Below are 16,324 nucleotides of genomic sequence, written 5' to 3'. Positions count from 1 at the left end.
GGGGTCTCGGGTTCGATTCCCGGGTCGGGCGAAGTATTACTGGGATTTTTTCGGTTTTCGAAAATTTCTCAGTAGTAGCACGGAGTCTGGAAATGTGCCCGGTATATGGCAATAGGCTCACCACCTATTACATGGGACTTACAACAAAAATTGTGAAAAGTGGGTGTACACAGTGGCAATACGTGCCATAATGTGCACCTCTGCCTAACCCTACGGGGATTTAAAGGCGTGACGATATGACGATATGTACCAATATTTGAATACCTTATATCTGTTAAAACATGAATTCTGGATTTAGGTTTTGTATCAAAGGGGTGATATTAAACTGATTGTTTTTGTATTTTAGATTCTTCAAGTAAGGTAGACTTCTACAGATCCGCGTGGGTCTCGGAAACCAAGCAGTGTGTGCCACTGTTACACCGGGTGAAAGAGAACACCAATGAACTGCTTGATCAATGGCCAGACTTCCCTACTTTGAAGGAGGTAAGTTTTTTTAATTTATTTGAATATTTTTGTCAAAAACAGCCCGCCTCATAGATGGATGTCTATAAATAGAAGGTATGTATGTATGTATGGATGCTAACAATAGATTGGTTCAGATTATCGTTGTTTTTGTTCATCTAGAATAAAAGATACATAAACTCATCTCTTGTTGAAACTAAAGTAAAGCGTCATTACTTTTCCAGCTGAAGTATTAAAGATTGAATGTTTAAAAACAAGAGTATTCTCGCCAAAGTTTAGAGTGCCATTTTACTAAAACACCATTTACATTTCAGATCATAGTAATAGTAAACAGAATCCTCAGTTTCCCGGTAACAAGTCCGGTGAGTCGGTTCCTGACGGGACTAGAGTTGCTCCGGGATAAAATAGAGGAGTGGAACAAAAACGCCCATAAAGGCAACAATATGATCGAAGTGTCTCTGGCTGTCGGACAACAGATTATAAATTGGAGGAAACTAGAGATGGCGCACTGGAAGGAGTGTCTTAATAATCTGTATAATAGGTGAGTAGTATGTGAGAAATGATATTTGTATACACATGTGTTTGTGTTCAATATATTGCGTTGTTGATTAAGGACACATAATTCGAACATTGATAGATTTAATGATGTGTTTTAAAATAGATGATTTGGTTAGGTTATATTATTTGAAACATTTTATATCTATCATTTGAGAAATGTGTTAAATAAAATAAAATATATGTAGAATCTTTAATCTTAAAGACCGTTTCCTTGAACTTTATAAAGGAAACTAAGTAAAAGATATTCAAGATAGTTACAGTTATAAGACTTGTTATGAAAGCAATTTGAACCTTACCATTCTATACATAAGGACGAATTTATTCTAACCGCACCTAACATTTTCAGGAAACAATCCGAAGCACATAAGTACTGGTTCTACCTCTATTCCGTCATCAGTTCATACCTAGACACGACAACGGAACCCGTACCGGCCGATAGAGTCATTACAGTGCTCAAAGACTTCATGGAAAAATCGAACTTAGCAGAGTACGAAATAAGGTTGGATATCATATTCGTGTACCATTGTCACTTGGTGCATTTGGAACCTTCGGAGAGGAGAGGTAAGGCTTATTTATTGTGTTTTAATTTTGTTTTAATCTTTACGTGGGTTGTGGAGGTATCTGTGATGATTCGGAGCTGGGGGCTGCCTACCGGGTTTATCGGGGCCCGGCGTGAAAAGCAGGAGTTGAAATGGGGTGGTATTTAGTCAGTAAGAGTCTGATATGCCTCGTCTAGGGCAGGAGGCGGGAGAAGTCAATGGATGATTTTCCAAAAAAAACCATGTTAATGATAGCTCTTCTTCAATCTCGGAGTGGGCAATGTGGCAAATGTTTAAGCAAATTAAGATTTTTTTATTTTCATCATAGCAGTCTTAACATTTCAGCTCGACATTTTTTGCAGTAAATTGACTCTCAAACTCATTGCCACTGAACTACATAATTTAAAATCAATATAAATGAAAATTAGCTAAAATTATGTTTAGTCTTTTTTTGAGGGGGTGGAATTCATTCAATGACTTCTTCCGCCCGGGTGAGGTGAAGAGGGGGAGAGTCAGACTCTTACTGACCAAAAACCACCGCGTTCCTACTCCTTCTTAACACTAGAGCCCCCGTAAATCCCTTAGGTTTTTCGCAGCTCCGGACAGCATCCCGACTGGAGGAGTATAACACACATTATACAAAGCACACAAGACACTCATTTACAACTACCTTCCCTCTCTTTCAGACGAACTCCTAGCAGTCCTATGGAACACATACAACTACTATGCGCAATTCAGCGCACAAGTTGCCGCCCACATTAAAGAGAAGCGCGCTCCCATTGAGAAGAAATTGCGCGACTTTGTGAAGATATGCACTTGGGACCGAGACCTTAGTTACTGGAGTGTTAAAGACACTGTTGAAAAGGCCCATAAAGCTCTCCATAAACATACTAAGGAGTTTGAGGTAGGGAGCTATATAAATAGTCGATTTTAAACCTTATTGTGTAGTCTTAAAGTTTGGTTTCGATTGAAGGTTGAGTATGTTTTGATGTGCGTGTTTTTTGTGGTCAGAATTTGCTCTAGAAAAGTCGATTTTATTTTTAGTGCGATAAAGTTTATATTTGCTTAAACTGTCATCTTTCACAATATTCTTGTAAAATTTTCTATTTAAATAGGAATAATAAATACTACTCAATTAATTTAACCGCCCTAAAATGGTACTACTTAAGCTACTTAGAAAGAAATATGCTCCAAAATTGTTTCTCAAATTCAAAGGATAGTCAACCATATTCTCATATCCTTAAATATTATTTTAGAACGTTCTAAAAGAAAGCGTGACGAGCTGTATAGTGGACAATTCGACGGAAGTGGTAGGCGACCACGTGGGTATCTGGGACCGACCGAAGCGTACCACGACGGCTAACGCCCCCACGGGCGGCGCCTACATGATCGACGTGCAGAACTACATGCTCGTCTGCAGGAATATTAAGGTATGTGCATTGGATTTAGTATTTTATTGTAGTCGGAAATTATGGGAGGTTCCTTGTCATTTTTTGTGCAGGATTTTCGTTGTTTTGTGTCGATTTGTTTGTGTGAATCTTTTTTGTAAATAATAATTATTTTTCATACACAAATATTTTCATTTATCTTTACGTACGTACGAGTACGTATAAGTACGTTTAAATGCACGGGTACCATACACTAACGTCAATCAAAGTGTCAAAGAGAGAAGGTCAGGGATTAATGCTACCGCGCCTGTGCAAAATTTGACAAAGACTTTACAATTGCTTTAGGAGGCATAGTCCATATTTAAAATTTAAGTTCATGTAGAACTAACTTCATCTAATAGTAAACTAATATGATATATTGCCTCTTATACCAGTTAATAATGAATTAAAATTGACAAATACTTTGTTTTTTAAAATGAAATAATGGGTTAAAACATAATAAAACATAAGAAATAACACTATTTGCTTTAAATAACACTAACTGCCGTACTCAGAGACATTTAATGATTACTTCAACTATTGCTTAGTAAAGATTTTGTTCCAAAAACAATAGCTAACGTACGTGGGTTACATAACTATTAAATGACTCTGAGTAAGGCGGTAGGGAATTTAACAAATGATTTTATTTTTTCTTATTCTTCTCTTCACTTAACAATAATAACGAAACCACTCAAACATTGCCTCGAACCTGTAAAATAGACTATAACTATAAGACTTTAAGGTTGAATATAACTTGCACGTTCCCTCCATTCCACTGTAGCTAATATTTTTCTTTTTTTGTTTCTATTATTTTGCAATGACACTGTATTAAACACATACTAATGCTGGTTTTATTTTTAATTCACAGCATTTGCAGGTAGTATTGCTTGTTCAGATTATTTTATTTTTTGTTGCAAAATTTCTGTATGCAGTTGAACCTACATATTTAATTATTTTTGATTATTTACATAAATATCGCATGTTTTAATGGAGAAGGCACACAGATTTTATATATTTTCTTTTTAGATGCCTATGTTTTTAATTTAAGTTGATTTGGCAGTTTTATTTTATAAAAGGTAGAGGTAGATGGTAGCGTCATTAATGCGCATGCCACAAAAATAAAATTGATCGACCTCACTTTAAATGTTTTAAATAATTAATTAAATAATTCTAGTTAATAGTAGAAATAATTAAGTCACTCCTGTTACATCTAAATATAGTTTATATTATAAAAAATAAAAGCATGAAACTAAGGTTCAATTGTGCACAGAAGTAATTAATTCAACTGGTGTTTGTTTCTTTAATAAATCGTAGCGGTTGCGGGGTAGAATTTGTATACATAATACAATTGTTTGTTTACCACATAGCTAACATTATATCTTAGTCGTTTCACATAGGAAAGGTATGGTTATTTAAAAAAACCCCTCACACTAGAATTTTCTCCTGTGTAATAATTTATAGATCACATAGAGTCGCTTCGTACGAGAATCGTACACGTTACATGTTACGCGGCAGCCGGTTGCCCAGCCACCGCGTCAACCTTGCAGTCTAATGGTGACACAATGATGTCAACATCAGTTTTCTTTTTAAAGTATAATTAAAATACACAACAATGAATCCGAATAGATAATGATAAAAAAATATAAGATTCATTATTAAAATGTCATATGATTTTATTTTAAACGAATACCAAAACGTCACCATACTCTTCCTATGTGAAACAGACAATATTTTTTTATATCATGCACAAAGTTTCATCTTCTATTTTTTATTAGCGATACATATCTGTATTGGAGCAGCCTAGCAAATTGATAGCAGATGGGAGCCTGTTGCTAAGGATTGCAAGTTTGTTGGACAAAACCAAGGCTTTATGCAAGGATACTATTACGAATACTGGATACCCATCGCTGGTGCAGGCTTTGGACGATTTTGTTACCATCGTTATTGAGACCAGCCAACATCTTGGGTCTTTGGAGGTAAGTTGTAAATTTTATAATAGGTAACTATCGTGAGACATAGTAAATTAACTAAAAATCACGGTTACTGGAGAAAACCTCTATTAGTTTCGATTCACAGTGAGACTCTTCATTATGAGCATCGTGCATTTTATTGTATTAATATTTAATATTAATATTAATATGGGGTTTCGTTGCCTGATGTAAATTAATAAAAAAATGACGATTATGATCGATGATACTAATGATCACATTCAATGATAATGATGATTCTGATCTATAAGGACGATGAAGATTATTTAATATTTTTCTATACAACAGGTGGACACATCCCTACCAAAAGAAAAACAGACATCGCAAGCTAAAAACTTCATACAACAAAAGCGTAAAGCTTTAGCTGATCTATTCAAATACTTGACTAAACTCGGTCTTAACTACCGTACCGGGTTAGTGATCATTGCGTCGGGTAAAGAGCTATATGATTTCACTATACCGCCCGTCGATTTGGAACCTGCTGTTGGGCATTTGAAGAGCCGGTGAGTGTTTTTTTTCTGGTTTCTGTTATTACTAGGGTATAAGAGCTAGTATTTTATCCTGTGTTATGGAATATACGTATACCAGTACCTAGCGGATTTACCGGGGCTTCGGTTCGAAAAGCAGGAGTAGGAACGGGGTGGTTTTTAGTCAGTAGGAGTCTGACACCCCTCTGGAGTCGCCCAAGGCGAGAGAAGTCATTGGATGATTTTCCCCCCTCAAAAAAAGGCCTGCAATATCGGTTACAGTTTTTGTTTTTGTTCACCAGATATAAGAAGAGATATTTTTGCCCAATCACTGTAAATATCGAAAATTGTAATAACCAATAGTGTTTCACTAGCTAATTCCCTATTGGATAAAAAGAGGAGAGGTTTACACTAGCTCCATCTGGTTCCACAAAGTACAAACGATCTTAAAATTATACATTTTTGCAGACGATGCGACACCACTTTGTCTCTGCTCTGGTCTGGTTGCGAGAAGTACTTCCAGAAGAACATCGCTCGCCACAGGACCCTCACTCAGGCACTGCAGTCTCCACACCAGGACTTGGGCATGCAGAACATTGAAAGAGTGAAAGGATTTGCCGCGCAGTTGTTGGTAAGGGATTACTCATACTTATTGATGGAAATCTTTAAATTGTTCCATAAAGCCCAAGATAATAAAAAAGCATTGTAATTACATAAATTGTTCAGTATATGTAAAGATTTCAATAGAGTATTTACTATTAGCGATCTTTTAGATTTTGACCGCTTCAGTGATAGGACAAATAAAAGTTTAAGTATGCTTCATTAAAATTTATTTAAAAACGAATGCATCTTTTGTCAACAACTTATTTTATTTTAAAACCGACTTAATTTTTTTCCAGAAAATAACGAACACACAAAAGAAATCCATATCGAAATATTCTCGTTACCTCTGTGACCTTCGCAACCTTTCCACAAACCTAATTGATGCTCTAGACTTTGACGATACGGAAACCAACGTATCTTCACTAAGATCCAAGATAGAACTACTCGTAGAATGCTACGCCAACACTGGCATTGTCCTAGAACAATTCAACGCCGTACTCAAATCTTGTCCCGAAAAAGGCATAGATTCAGAAACCGAACCAGATTTTGACAACGTCCTTTCTGACTCAAAAATAGTTCGCTGTTACAAAAACACGGACGAATGGCGCGATCTAAACAAGAGAATTAAAGCCCTAATAACAAACGTTAATAAACAGAAGAACACGCTACATAAAATATCGAATGATATGCCCAAAGAAAATGGGCAAGGTAAAGAGAATCCTTTAGCGTCACAAACTCATGCTACCATCGCAAATGACTGTAAAGTCAATATAGAAAATATGATCAACGATATTGATAGTTTGTTGCAAGACTATCAGTTCAAATTTAAACTCTCTTCTTTCGAACATACACCAAGTCACCCTCTACTAAAGAGTATAAACAAACTAGTAAGTTATCTGAAGCAAACAGTTCGCGAATTGGTCAAATTGGACAAACGCGTTACACCAAAACCGACAAGAGTTACAAGCAACCAACTTGTAACTCAAACAGAAGATTTGGTAGCAACGATGCTGCTAATCGTTCAATCTGTGTACAAGAAGCATTTACCACCAGACACCACAGAAAACGCTGAAGTAATAAACGCTATAGACGAAATTATAAAGAGCGATAAAGAAGAGTCTAAAGACATAGTTGAAGACAAACATTTGAAGGAACATTTGCAAGACAAACTTAGTAACGATACCAGAATGCTGCAATTGGAGTCTCTTATTACTAAGACTCAGTTATTGTATTCAAACTATGTGGAACATCTGGCCATTAATAACGTTGATGAAGAAGTCAGGATGGCGGTGATGAGAGTGGTGCCAATATTGGAGCAAACTGTGTTGTTTGTCCAATACTTTGTGACGCAGAAAGTGTCTGTGCACAGAGTATCGTGCAAGATGCTGTCTGTGTTGTTGAAGATCTTCTCGGATTTGGCTTCGAAAGGGTAAGTTGTATATGTTCATTATAGATAAAACATTATGAACATAGATGGAGAAATAATAAGTGAACAAAATAGAAATGAATACCAACAAATCTCAATGTATAATGTTGTCTACAGTTTCTGCAAGCCTTCAGACCTGGACATGGATGATGCTGAGGGCGAAGGAGGTTCTGGCAAGTTTTCAGGTGGCATGGGACTTGGGGAAGGAGAGGGACAGAAAGATGTGTCCGAAAGAATTGAGAATCAGGTAAGTTAAGCGTTCAATGACAGTTATCCTTTTAGATATTTTATCTACTTTACTGAGTGATATGATTCGATTCCCGAATTCAATTACGCATATCTTAGTTACATATGAAGTTAATTTTGTTCCACAGGACCAGTTAGATGATGCTCGTCAACCGGGAGAAGAGAAAAAAGAAGAGAACAGAGATTGTAAAGAAGAAGAAAAGGGAGTTAATATGACTGATGACTTTGATTCTCATTTACAAGATGTTGATAAAAAAGGTAGGTTTTATTATTTGGATGCGACTGTAAGAAACTACTATTTATGCTTCTATATTAGAATAATGATGTGTCTAATGTCATTATGAAATTGTAGATGGTGAACAGTCAGACCAAGAGGACGATGAAGATGATGCTGACAAACAAATGGGTGATATTGATAACGCTGCTGACAAGTAAGTTGATATTTCAAGACTAGCTTAAGTTGTTGTGATTTTACTTAAAGTGGTTCGAAACGAGCAAGGGTTTGTTGCAACTGATTGTGTAGCAAATCGGGTATATATGACAATACCAATAATGATTGGATAAATGGATGTAATGTTGCTGGCTGGCTGCCTGATTAGACATGCCTTTGGATTTAACGCCTAAATACTAAAACGTTAATATACATACTTAATTTTAAATTGTCCTTAAATATCGTGCTATATCTGTCTTTCAACAAGAATTTTGTAGTGATAGATCTATGCTTGAAAGCGTCTCGAAATTGAGTGGCGTTTCAGTATTTGGACATAAATCATTTAACTAAAGAATTCTAAACTACAAAAAGACCTAAATCAGCATTTGACAATAAAATTTAACTTTACTCTTAACAGACTTGACCAACAAATCTGGGGTTCGGAAGACGAAGAAGAATTAAATGAAGAAGAACAAGGGAAACAGAAAGATAAGGAGGAAAAGGGTAAAGGAGAAAGTACGGGAGAGAAAGAGATGTCAGCTAAAGATGACCAGGAACAGGGTGCTGATGATGGAGCCGATGGCAAAGATAAGAAAAAGAAGAAAGATATCAATGAAATGGAAGAACCAGAGTTGGATGATGATCAGGTAAGTCTTTTGGATGTAGGAGAGGAAGATGTAATGGAATTGAAATTAATGTTGTGTGTAGTGTTTTGTACTTTGAGGCGTATTTCAAGTCCTTTGAAGATTAAAATTTTTTGAGTAAAAATTGGTAAACAACCAAAATTAAGGCCTGATTCATAAATTCTAGTTAAGCTTCTGATAGTCTAATTAATGTCATATGAATTGTGTCAAAATATGAATGGATTCATTTAACACCAACTTTATCTACGGTAGTAAATCAGGCTCTTACGTTTGAATAATGAAACGTTACTCAATTTAAAATTGTACTTAAATATCGTGCTATCTCTGTCGTTTTATAAAGAATTGGTAGTGACAGAACTAGTCTTGAGAGCGTCTTAAAATTGAGGGGTGTGAGAGCATTTGACAATTAGTATTATAAAAACTTTTCTTGTCTCCATTCAATTTGTGCAAGACAGCAATGCGAAGCAGCGAGCCGCCCGCGACATGTATTAAACCTGATCGTTCCTGTTAAAAAGCATGTTTAAACACGAAAATCAAAGGTAAGCGGCGGCGATCCTTTGTTCCGTGCCGCCGCTGTCCGGTTTAAACATGGTCCTGGGCTTGCACGAACTTGTTTCTAACGGAGAACGACGACGACGAAAAGATCCACAACCCGATCCTTCCTACAGGTTGTTTAATTTTATATCTATTTCTCTAGACGGATCCCTACCACGGTAACCAGCAGCCCCTCCCAGAGCCGGAAGACTTTGAGCTCCCTGAAAACATGGACGTCGACGGTGATGATTTAGGAGATGATGTAAGTCCTGGTTTTGTTTTCATTGCTTCAAGATGTTAAGTCATATTTTGAAGGTTAATCGTTTTCTATTTTATATTAAACTAGACAAAGTCAATATTTCATTTGAATTTAACCCTATTGTCATTAGCTCTGTTAAAGGTTTTGTCTGGCCTATCTATTTCCTAGTGCCGTGCCTCAAAACCTATAACATTGCAGTTAAGACAATTATTAGAATCTAGCTGATCTGGCAAACTTTGTACCGCCTCAATATTTTTTTCTCACCTTTTAAACCTTCCTGGATTTCCACAAATAATTCAAGACCAAAATTAGCCAAATCGGTCCAGCCGTTTTCAAGTTCTAGCGAGACTAACGTAAAGCAATTCATTTTTATATTATTAGAAATGTCACTGTTTATTCTAAAAACTTTTATACTATAATTCATGATAAATTCTTAACCATAGGAACAGGAGGGAGAAACAGAAACAGAGAATCCATTCGACATTGATGTGATGAAGGACAATATACCTGAGGAGCCTGAAAAAGAGGATGATAAAGGTGAAGATGGCAAGGACACTAACAACGGACTGAACGTGTCTGATGATGAGGAGGACGGAGGAGACCAGGGTGCGGACGATGAAGGAAATGATGATAAGGTAGGTGCTGTTGATGATGTGATAGGCGATAATGTTATATTGGAAGTTGAGAATTAAGTTTCAGCTAACTGTATACAATTATAAAGTAGCAGAAAGGTAATTCCCACAAACTTTACACTCAACATTAAAATAATCGCTAACAAAACAATTATCAACCAGGAAAAAGACAAAGAAGAAGATGACAGTGAAAAACCCGCTCCAGAAGATACACCACAAGAGAACGAAGATGATAAAGAAGGCGGTCAAGAAGTAGACCAAGAAGCAGCTGCACCAGAAGAAACGGAGACACCAGAAGTACCAGAAAATGAAGAAAAGGATTTGCCAAAGAATCCTGAGAAGATTGATGAAGAAGACGAAGTAGAACAGAAGAATCAAGAAGCTAATCCTCAAGCTAATCCGTCGAATAATGACCCGACTGCAGAAGATAAGGCTGAGAACGCACAAATGGAGAAAGGAACGGATGATAATGTGGAAACTAATGCTGAACAGAATAAGGAGGATGAATCTAGTCCCTATGTGAGTAGTGTTTGTATTTATGAAGGGTTCTCTGTAAGTTATTAGTCTTGTAGTTATTAACACATTAAAAGCCATGGAGGACAAAAGTGACCGGCACTAGCGGAGGATTTTCCTTCAACAGATTTTTGTTCGCAGTCAAAGTCTTTAGTAATTACTCCTCACTGAGGCATTTTGGACGCTTTGCGCAATAGCAAACTGAGAATTTCTAAAATCTTCATAATTTTTTGCCCTAGAATGAAACTCAGTGCCCAGTTCCGCAGATGCGCTTATAAATTCAAGTGCAATAAATTAGATTACTACTCTATACATTTAACTAATCTAATTCAAGAACGCCAATTCTAATAATGATCCCATTTCACAGGAACAAGTACAAGATCAAAATACCGAAGAGAAACAATCGACCGGTCGTTCGGAGTTAGACAAGAGTGACAAGGGCCACCGCGGTGAGAAGCAAGCAGCGAGTCGCACCGACCGCGCCGAGGAACAACGCAAGAAACACGAGAACAAACCTGGTCAGACTGATCAGGAACGGACGCTTGGTAAGTCGTCACTAATTCTAGCTATGCAGTTTTGTGGGTCTGCGGACGGCGAGCAAGGGTCAAAAAGCCGTCAGACCACCACAGATGGGTCCAATAAGGCTGATGCTTGATCCGGAGCTGCCGACTGCCTTGCGGGTTTACCAGAGCTCCCGACTCGAAAAGCAGGAGTAGGCACGGGGTGGTTTTTAGTCAGTAAGATTACTGATACTGATCGCCTCACCCAAAGCGCTACCTTCATGCATGAGTTAACTTCCATGCACAACAGTTTGAGCCCTTACTCTCCTCAAACAATCCAAAGTTAGTCCTGCACTTACTCACCAGTACTAAAACAATTTTATTGCGTCTTAAATAACATTAATTAACGACCATCACAACCACTTCAGGTGATGTCAACGAAAAGAAACACAAACAAGCCAAGACCCTGAACGTGGAACGCGAAGACGCTGACGACGGTGGCGCCAACGACGAGGATGCGGAGAAACAGGCAGACGCGTACCAACACGTGAAGCAAGCCAACAAGGATGACTTGCAGGTAATGTGCTCGAACAGTAGGCTTGTTACACAGATTGCTCAGGATTACAAGGTATGAGTGTCTGTTGAGTTGTGGTGTTGTAGATTTTGTGGAAAGGCCGGTCAATGTCTTATACTAGACCGATTTTGTTGACTCTATTTTTATAGCAGTCGGGTAATAAGGGCTTTAATTTTACCGTAGGTTATACACGTATTGTTTTCAGTAGATAATCGCTGTTTATATGGCGAAATATTTCCAAAAAGATTGATGCGCGTCTCTAAAATTGATGTCTACATAAAACTACCCATGATTTTATAATACATATAATTGTTAATTTAATTGTGCGAGACTGTAATAGCTCACACAAGAGGATTGTCAGTAAAATAAAATGTCTTTGGGAAGATTAATTACAGAAAGTTTGTCAATAAAGTAAACGTTATGCATTGTCCAACATACGCTTGTAAAATTTACATATTTAATTAGGCCGATTTGGCAATAACACTCAATTAAAATTGCAAACAAATATAATAAAATTAATGTAAACGGCTTGTACATTGATCGGCCTTTCACTAAAGTAGAAATCAGATTTTCAGGTTTACTCCTCCCAAAATCAGACCATATTTATAACACGGCTAAACTTGTGCAGGCGATAGACGCTGCGACAAAAGAACAAGCGGACGAGCAGCCAATGTTAGTAGACGAGGAAGAAAACGCTGAACCTTTGAAGGAAGACGAGGAAGTTCCTATGGATATTGATGAAGAGGAACTACAGGTTATTTATTCTATAGTTCCAGGGTTATATGGTGGTGGTTCTGTTGCTGGTGATGGGATTTTTGAGGATCATAAGAGTTAAGGGAGTAAAATAGGAATGTAGTTTTTAAATCTAGTCTGTAATAAAGCTTTTGGCGTCATTTGTGTACTTGTTGTGAAATGATTTGGAAAAGTTATGTTTTATTAAATTGGGTACTGTGATTTGTATATTGTACCCTTAGTACGAGTTTGGTTTACGTTTAACCCTTTATAAGGCAAAGCGAATGTTTGTAATATTTACTTTTTGTAACATTCACTGAACTTTTCGTTGAAGTAAACATAGTGGTAAAATATTCCCTTTGCCTTATAAAGGGTAAAGTAATCGGCGCTCTGATTGGTTGGTTTATTCGAGCCGGCCAATCAGAGCACCGATCGCGCTCTCGTTTCGATTACTTTAAACGTAAAGCAAACTAATACTAAGGATACTGTTCCCGTTTCAAATACACGGATAGTATTAATAACATTAAACTGGTAGCATCCTGTCCATATTGCATTTGCGAACTTCTATCTAGTTTCTCAAACTCCTATACTCTTGTACTATTGCGTCACTAATCGTTCATTCGTCATGTCGTTATCATGCTTGTTTTCTAACAGAGGGCTTCGTATAAGTTTGTTTTACGTTTAACTATATTGAAACGAGAGCGCTTTCGACCCTGTGATTGGCCGGTGCGAATGAACTAACGCACTCTCGTTTCATTTTCGTTCAACGTAAAGCAAACTCGAATTAAGGGTACAGATCATCCACGTCGTCATTGTGCTTGTTTTCTAACAGAGGGCTTAGTACGAGTTTGTTTTACGTTTAACGAGATCGAAACGAGAACTCGTTCGGCGCTCTGATTGGTTGGTTCATTCGAACTAGCCAATCAGAGCGTTTCGCTTTCGTTCAACGTAAAGCAAACTCGAATTAAGGGTACAGATCATAGCAGCGTCATTTCATCGAATCAATCACTTATTTCTTACAATATTAACCTTTATCATAATTTAAAGAACATTAGTTTGTTTACCACTAATCTTTAACCATCCATTAAACACCATCTATATGAAGAAGTGTAACTAACAAAATAATCTTCAGGTGGAGAAAGCAGAAGAATTGAAGCCAGAGAAGATGAAAGAAGGAAATAAAGAGAAGGAAGATGATAAGAGTGGGAGTAAGAATGAGGGAGGGGAGGAGCCTACGGGGGAGACCGGAGTGGAGGTGGAGGGAGAGGTCGTTGTTACTGCACACGTGCCCAGGGGGATTGATACTACTTATCATACTAGGTAAGGGTTGAACATGTGGTAGCCATTGATTTGTTATAAATAGTGACATCCAAATATGCGATTTCTTGATATAGAAATAAGGTTCAAAATCTTTTAATGATGTGAGTAAATTTTTTAATCGTTTACTTATCGTAATGGTTAAAGGAAAAAATTGTACTAGATTTTTAATTATAAAATTAATTGAACACAGATGTAGACAACCTGTGTATAGCTACTATATAGTAACATCTATGATTCTTATGTGTGGCTTTAATTATAAAATTAATCAACACAACAAACAATACACTATTCCAAACGACTCATTTCTTCACCTTATTCATCATGGTACATTCTCCCACAGGGTGAACGAAAACCAGAGCTACGCGGACGATTTGTCAGTAGACGAGTATATGAGTATCCGTCAGTGGCTGGCCAGCGGTCCCGCGCGGGCTCACGGGACGGTCCCCGTGTGGCGCTCTCTGTGGAGAGACTCTGCGGCCGCCGCACGGGCGCTGTGTGAGAGACTGAGGCTTGTGCTCGAGCCTACTGGCAGGTCGAGGAAAGCTGGTATGTTTTATAACTTATAATACTGATACTATGATGAAACTCGAAGTAACATAAAAGCCTAATAAACACTACACTAAGCCTAGTTGAAGGATGAAAGTATCCATATAATATGAACTTTTTGGTTGGTGCTACAAAAGTAACCTTAATACATATAAAAACTTAAATTAATTAATTTTTAACAATACGTAAGGTGGTGGAACGACAAAGTGTATATAGGTCGAAGGAAACTGCTGGATGGAAATCGCTTTCAACCTATTCATCCCAATATCCTTGCGGGAACCCCATGTTTTTTTATAAGCCGGTATACGAGCCGACGGATCACCTGATGTAAGCAATCGCCGCCACCTATGGGCACCCGAAATACCAGAAGCGTTACAAGTTGTTTCACGTGGGTTTCCATGAGGCTGAGTTATAACTCCGGTCGAGCCGGCCCATTCGTGCCGACGCATGGCTCTCCCTCACTTATCTCAAGTTCAGCAGTCGACCTCTTGTGGCTGACGATGATTTATAAAATATCATTCACATCACAAAACCACACTCAATTAATCTTAAATTCCTTCACCAGGTGACTTCAGAACGGGTCGCTCAATCAACATGCGTCGTGTGATCCCGTACATAGCGTCCCACTTCAGGAAGGACCGCATCTGGCTCCGTCGCACTAAACCAGCTAAACGAGAATATAAGATCGCCATCGCCGTCGACGATTCCAGTTCCATGTCCGATAATAGGAGCAAGGAACTCGCTTTTGAAAGTCTTGCACTCGTCTCACAGGTGAGGGAATTGTTTTTGGAAATCAGTTGCATTTGACATTTTTTACATTTTAAAACTAAATTAATTATCATGTTAACGGCTTACTTACGTAACTGTTTGACGAGGAACTCGACTAGTTTCAAGCCATGCTCGAGGCTCATATTCATGAGCAGCATTCCGCGACACACGACGCGGCGATTGTCGCGCTGCTACTGACTACTACAGTTACAATAAAATTATAAAACTAGATTAGAATTAAACTGCTTATTAGTCTGTTTAGGCTAGATTGTAATCGATTATTCAGAACTTTAGTTTTTATTAATATAGAGAAAAAAGTTGCATTTGTAGTTTTAAATATGTACCTGCAAGGTGAATCACATCTTTGTGTGATTTTTTCTATGTAAACCCATTGATTATTCAGGAAAGATTTGGCAATGTGTGTGGGTTTTTCTAAAATATTCCTATTTTCTTTTTCCAGGCGTTGAACCTCCTCGAATCCGGTGACTTAGCCGTCCTGAGTTTCGGTGAAAAACCGAACTTACTCCATCCATTTACGGAGCAATTTTCCGAACATTCCGGCTCGAAGATTCTAGAACAACTGCGCTTTGAACAAACTAAGACTAAGATCGCACAACTGCTTGATTTCTGCACCGTCTTGTTTGAAGAGCAGACGATGAAGAGTGATGCTGTTAATGCCAAGTTGTTGGTGATCGTCAGTGATGGTAGGGGCATATTCTCTGAGGGAGAGACCAGGGTGCTGCAGGCGGTGCGCCGGGCCAGGCAGCAGGGAATATTCTTGGTTTATGTCATCATTGATAATCCTGATAATAAGGTAATATAGAAATAATTATTTTTTGTTATGATAACTTTAGTAGAAATTCAATTTTGTTCTTGTTCACGACGCGACGTGAGAAATGACGTCACATTATCTCGTAACGCGACAAATTAAATATGGAATATGTTAAGCTTCAAAATGTGGATAGACAAACTCTAGAACTTAGTACAATAAACAGGGGACTTAGTACGAGTTGGTTTTAGGTTAAACGCGGTCGAAACGAGACCGCGTTCGATACTGATTGGTTGCTTCATTCACGCAGTCTCGTTTCGTCAAATCGTAAAACAAACTCATACTAAGTCCTCAAAACACCTATCTTATTTCATAAACATTGTACTA

At 37.7% G+C, this 16,324-nt stretch overlaps 1 protein-coding gene across 4 annotated transcripts in view; it reads left to right on the top strand.

The window, feature by feature from the left end:
- Window positions 1-16,324, top strand: part of LOC118265815 (midasin) — a 34,370-nt gene that overhangs the window by 17,411 nt on the left and 635 nt on the right. For 3 of the 4 annotated variants that reach the window (XR_007705405.1, XR_007705406.1, XM_050694677.1), the window contains exons 18-40: window positions 347-483; window positions 777-1,003; window positions 1,367-1,581; window positions 2,246-2,463; window positions 2,816-2,989; window positions 4,762-4,962; window positions 5,263-5,477; window positions 5,910-6,072; window positions 6,341-7,473; window positions 7,588-7,717; window positions 7,845-7,974; window positions 8,069-8,147; window positions 8,565-8,793; window positions 9,488-9,586; window positions 10,027-10,218; window positions 10,378-10,734; window positions 11,096-11,273; window positions 11,657-11,805; window positions 12,431-12,556; window positions 13,667-13,854; window positions 14,195-14,400; window positions 14,966-15,171; window positions 15,629-15,982. Coding sequence is in view for 2 of the 4 variants with exons in the window: in XM_050694677.1 (XP_050550634.1) it covers window positions 347-483; window positions 777-1,003; window positions 1,367-1,581; window positions 2,246-2,463; window positions 2,816-2,989; window positions 4,762-4,962; window positions 5,263-5,477; window positions 5,910-6,072; window positions 6,341-7,473; window positions 7,588-7,717; window positions 7,845-7,974; window positions 8,069-8,147; window positions 8,565-8,793; window positions 9,488-9,586; window positions 10,027-10,218; window positions 10,378-10,734; window positions 11,096-11,273; window positions 11,657-11,805; window positions 12,431-12,556; window positions 13,667-13,854; window positions 14,195-14,400; window positions 14,966-15,171; window positions 15,629-15,982 (5,306 nt within the window). In the remaining 2 variants the exon portion in view is untranslated. The remainder of the gene's footprint in view (window positions 1-346; window positions 484-776; window positions 1,004-1,366; window positions 1,582-2,245; window positions 2,464-2,815; window positions 2,990-4,761; window positions 4,963-5,262; window positions 5,478-5,909; window positions 6,073-6,340; window positions 7,474-7,587; window positions 7,718-7,844; window positions 7,975-8,068; window positions 8,148-8,564; window positions 8,794-9,487; window positions 9,587-10,026; window positions 10,219-10,377; window positions 10,735-11,095; window positions 11,274-11,656; window positions 11,806-12,430; window positions 12,557-13,666; window positions 13,855-14,194; window positions 14,401-14,965; window positions 15,172-15,628; window positions 15,983-16,324) is intronic. The other variant, XM_050694678.1, reaches the window with a different exon arrangement.

The sequence above is a fragment of the Spodoptera frugiperda genome, chromosome 7 (genome assembly GCF_023101765.2).
Source record: "Spodoptera frugiperda isolate SF20-4 chromosome 7, AGI-APGP_CSIRO_Sfru_2.0, whole genome shotgun sequence".
NCBI classification, from domain to species: Eukaryota; Metazoa; Arthropoda; class Insecta; order Lepidoptera; family Noctuidae; genus Spodoptera; species Spodoptera frugiperda.
This window is presented reverse-complemented; position numbering and strand designations above follow the sequence as displayed.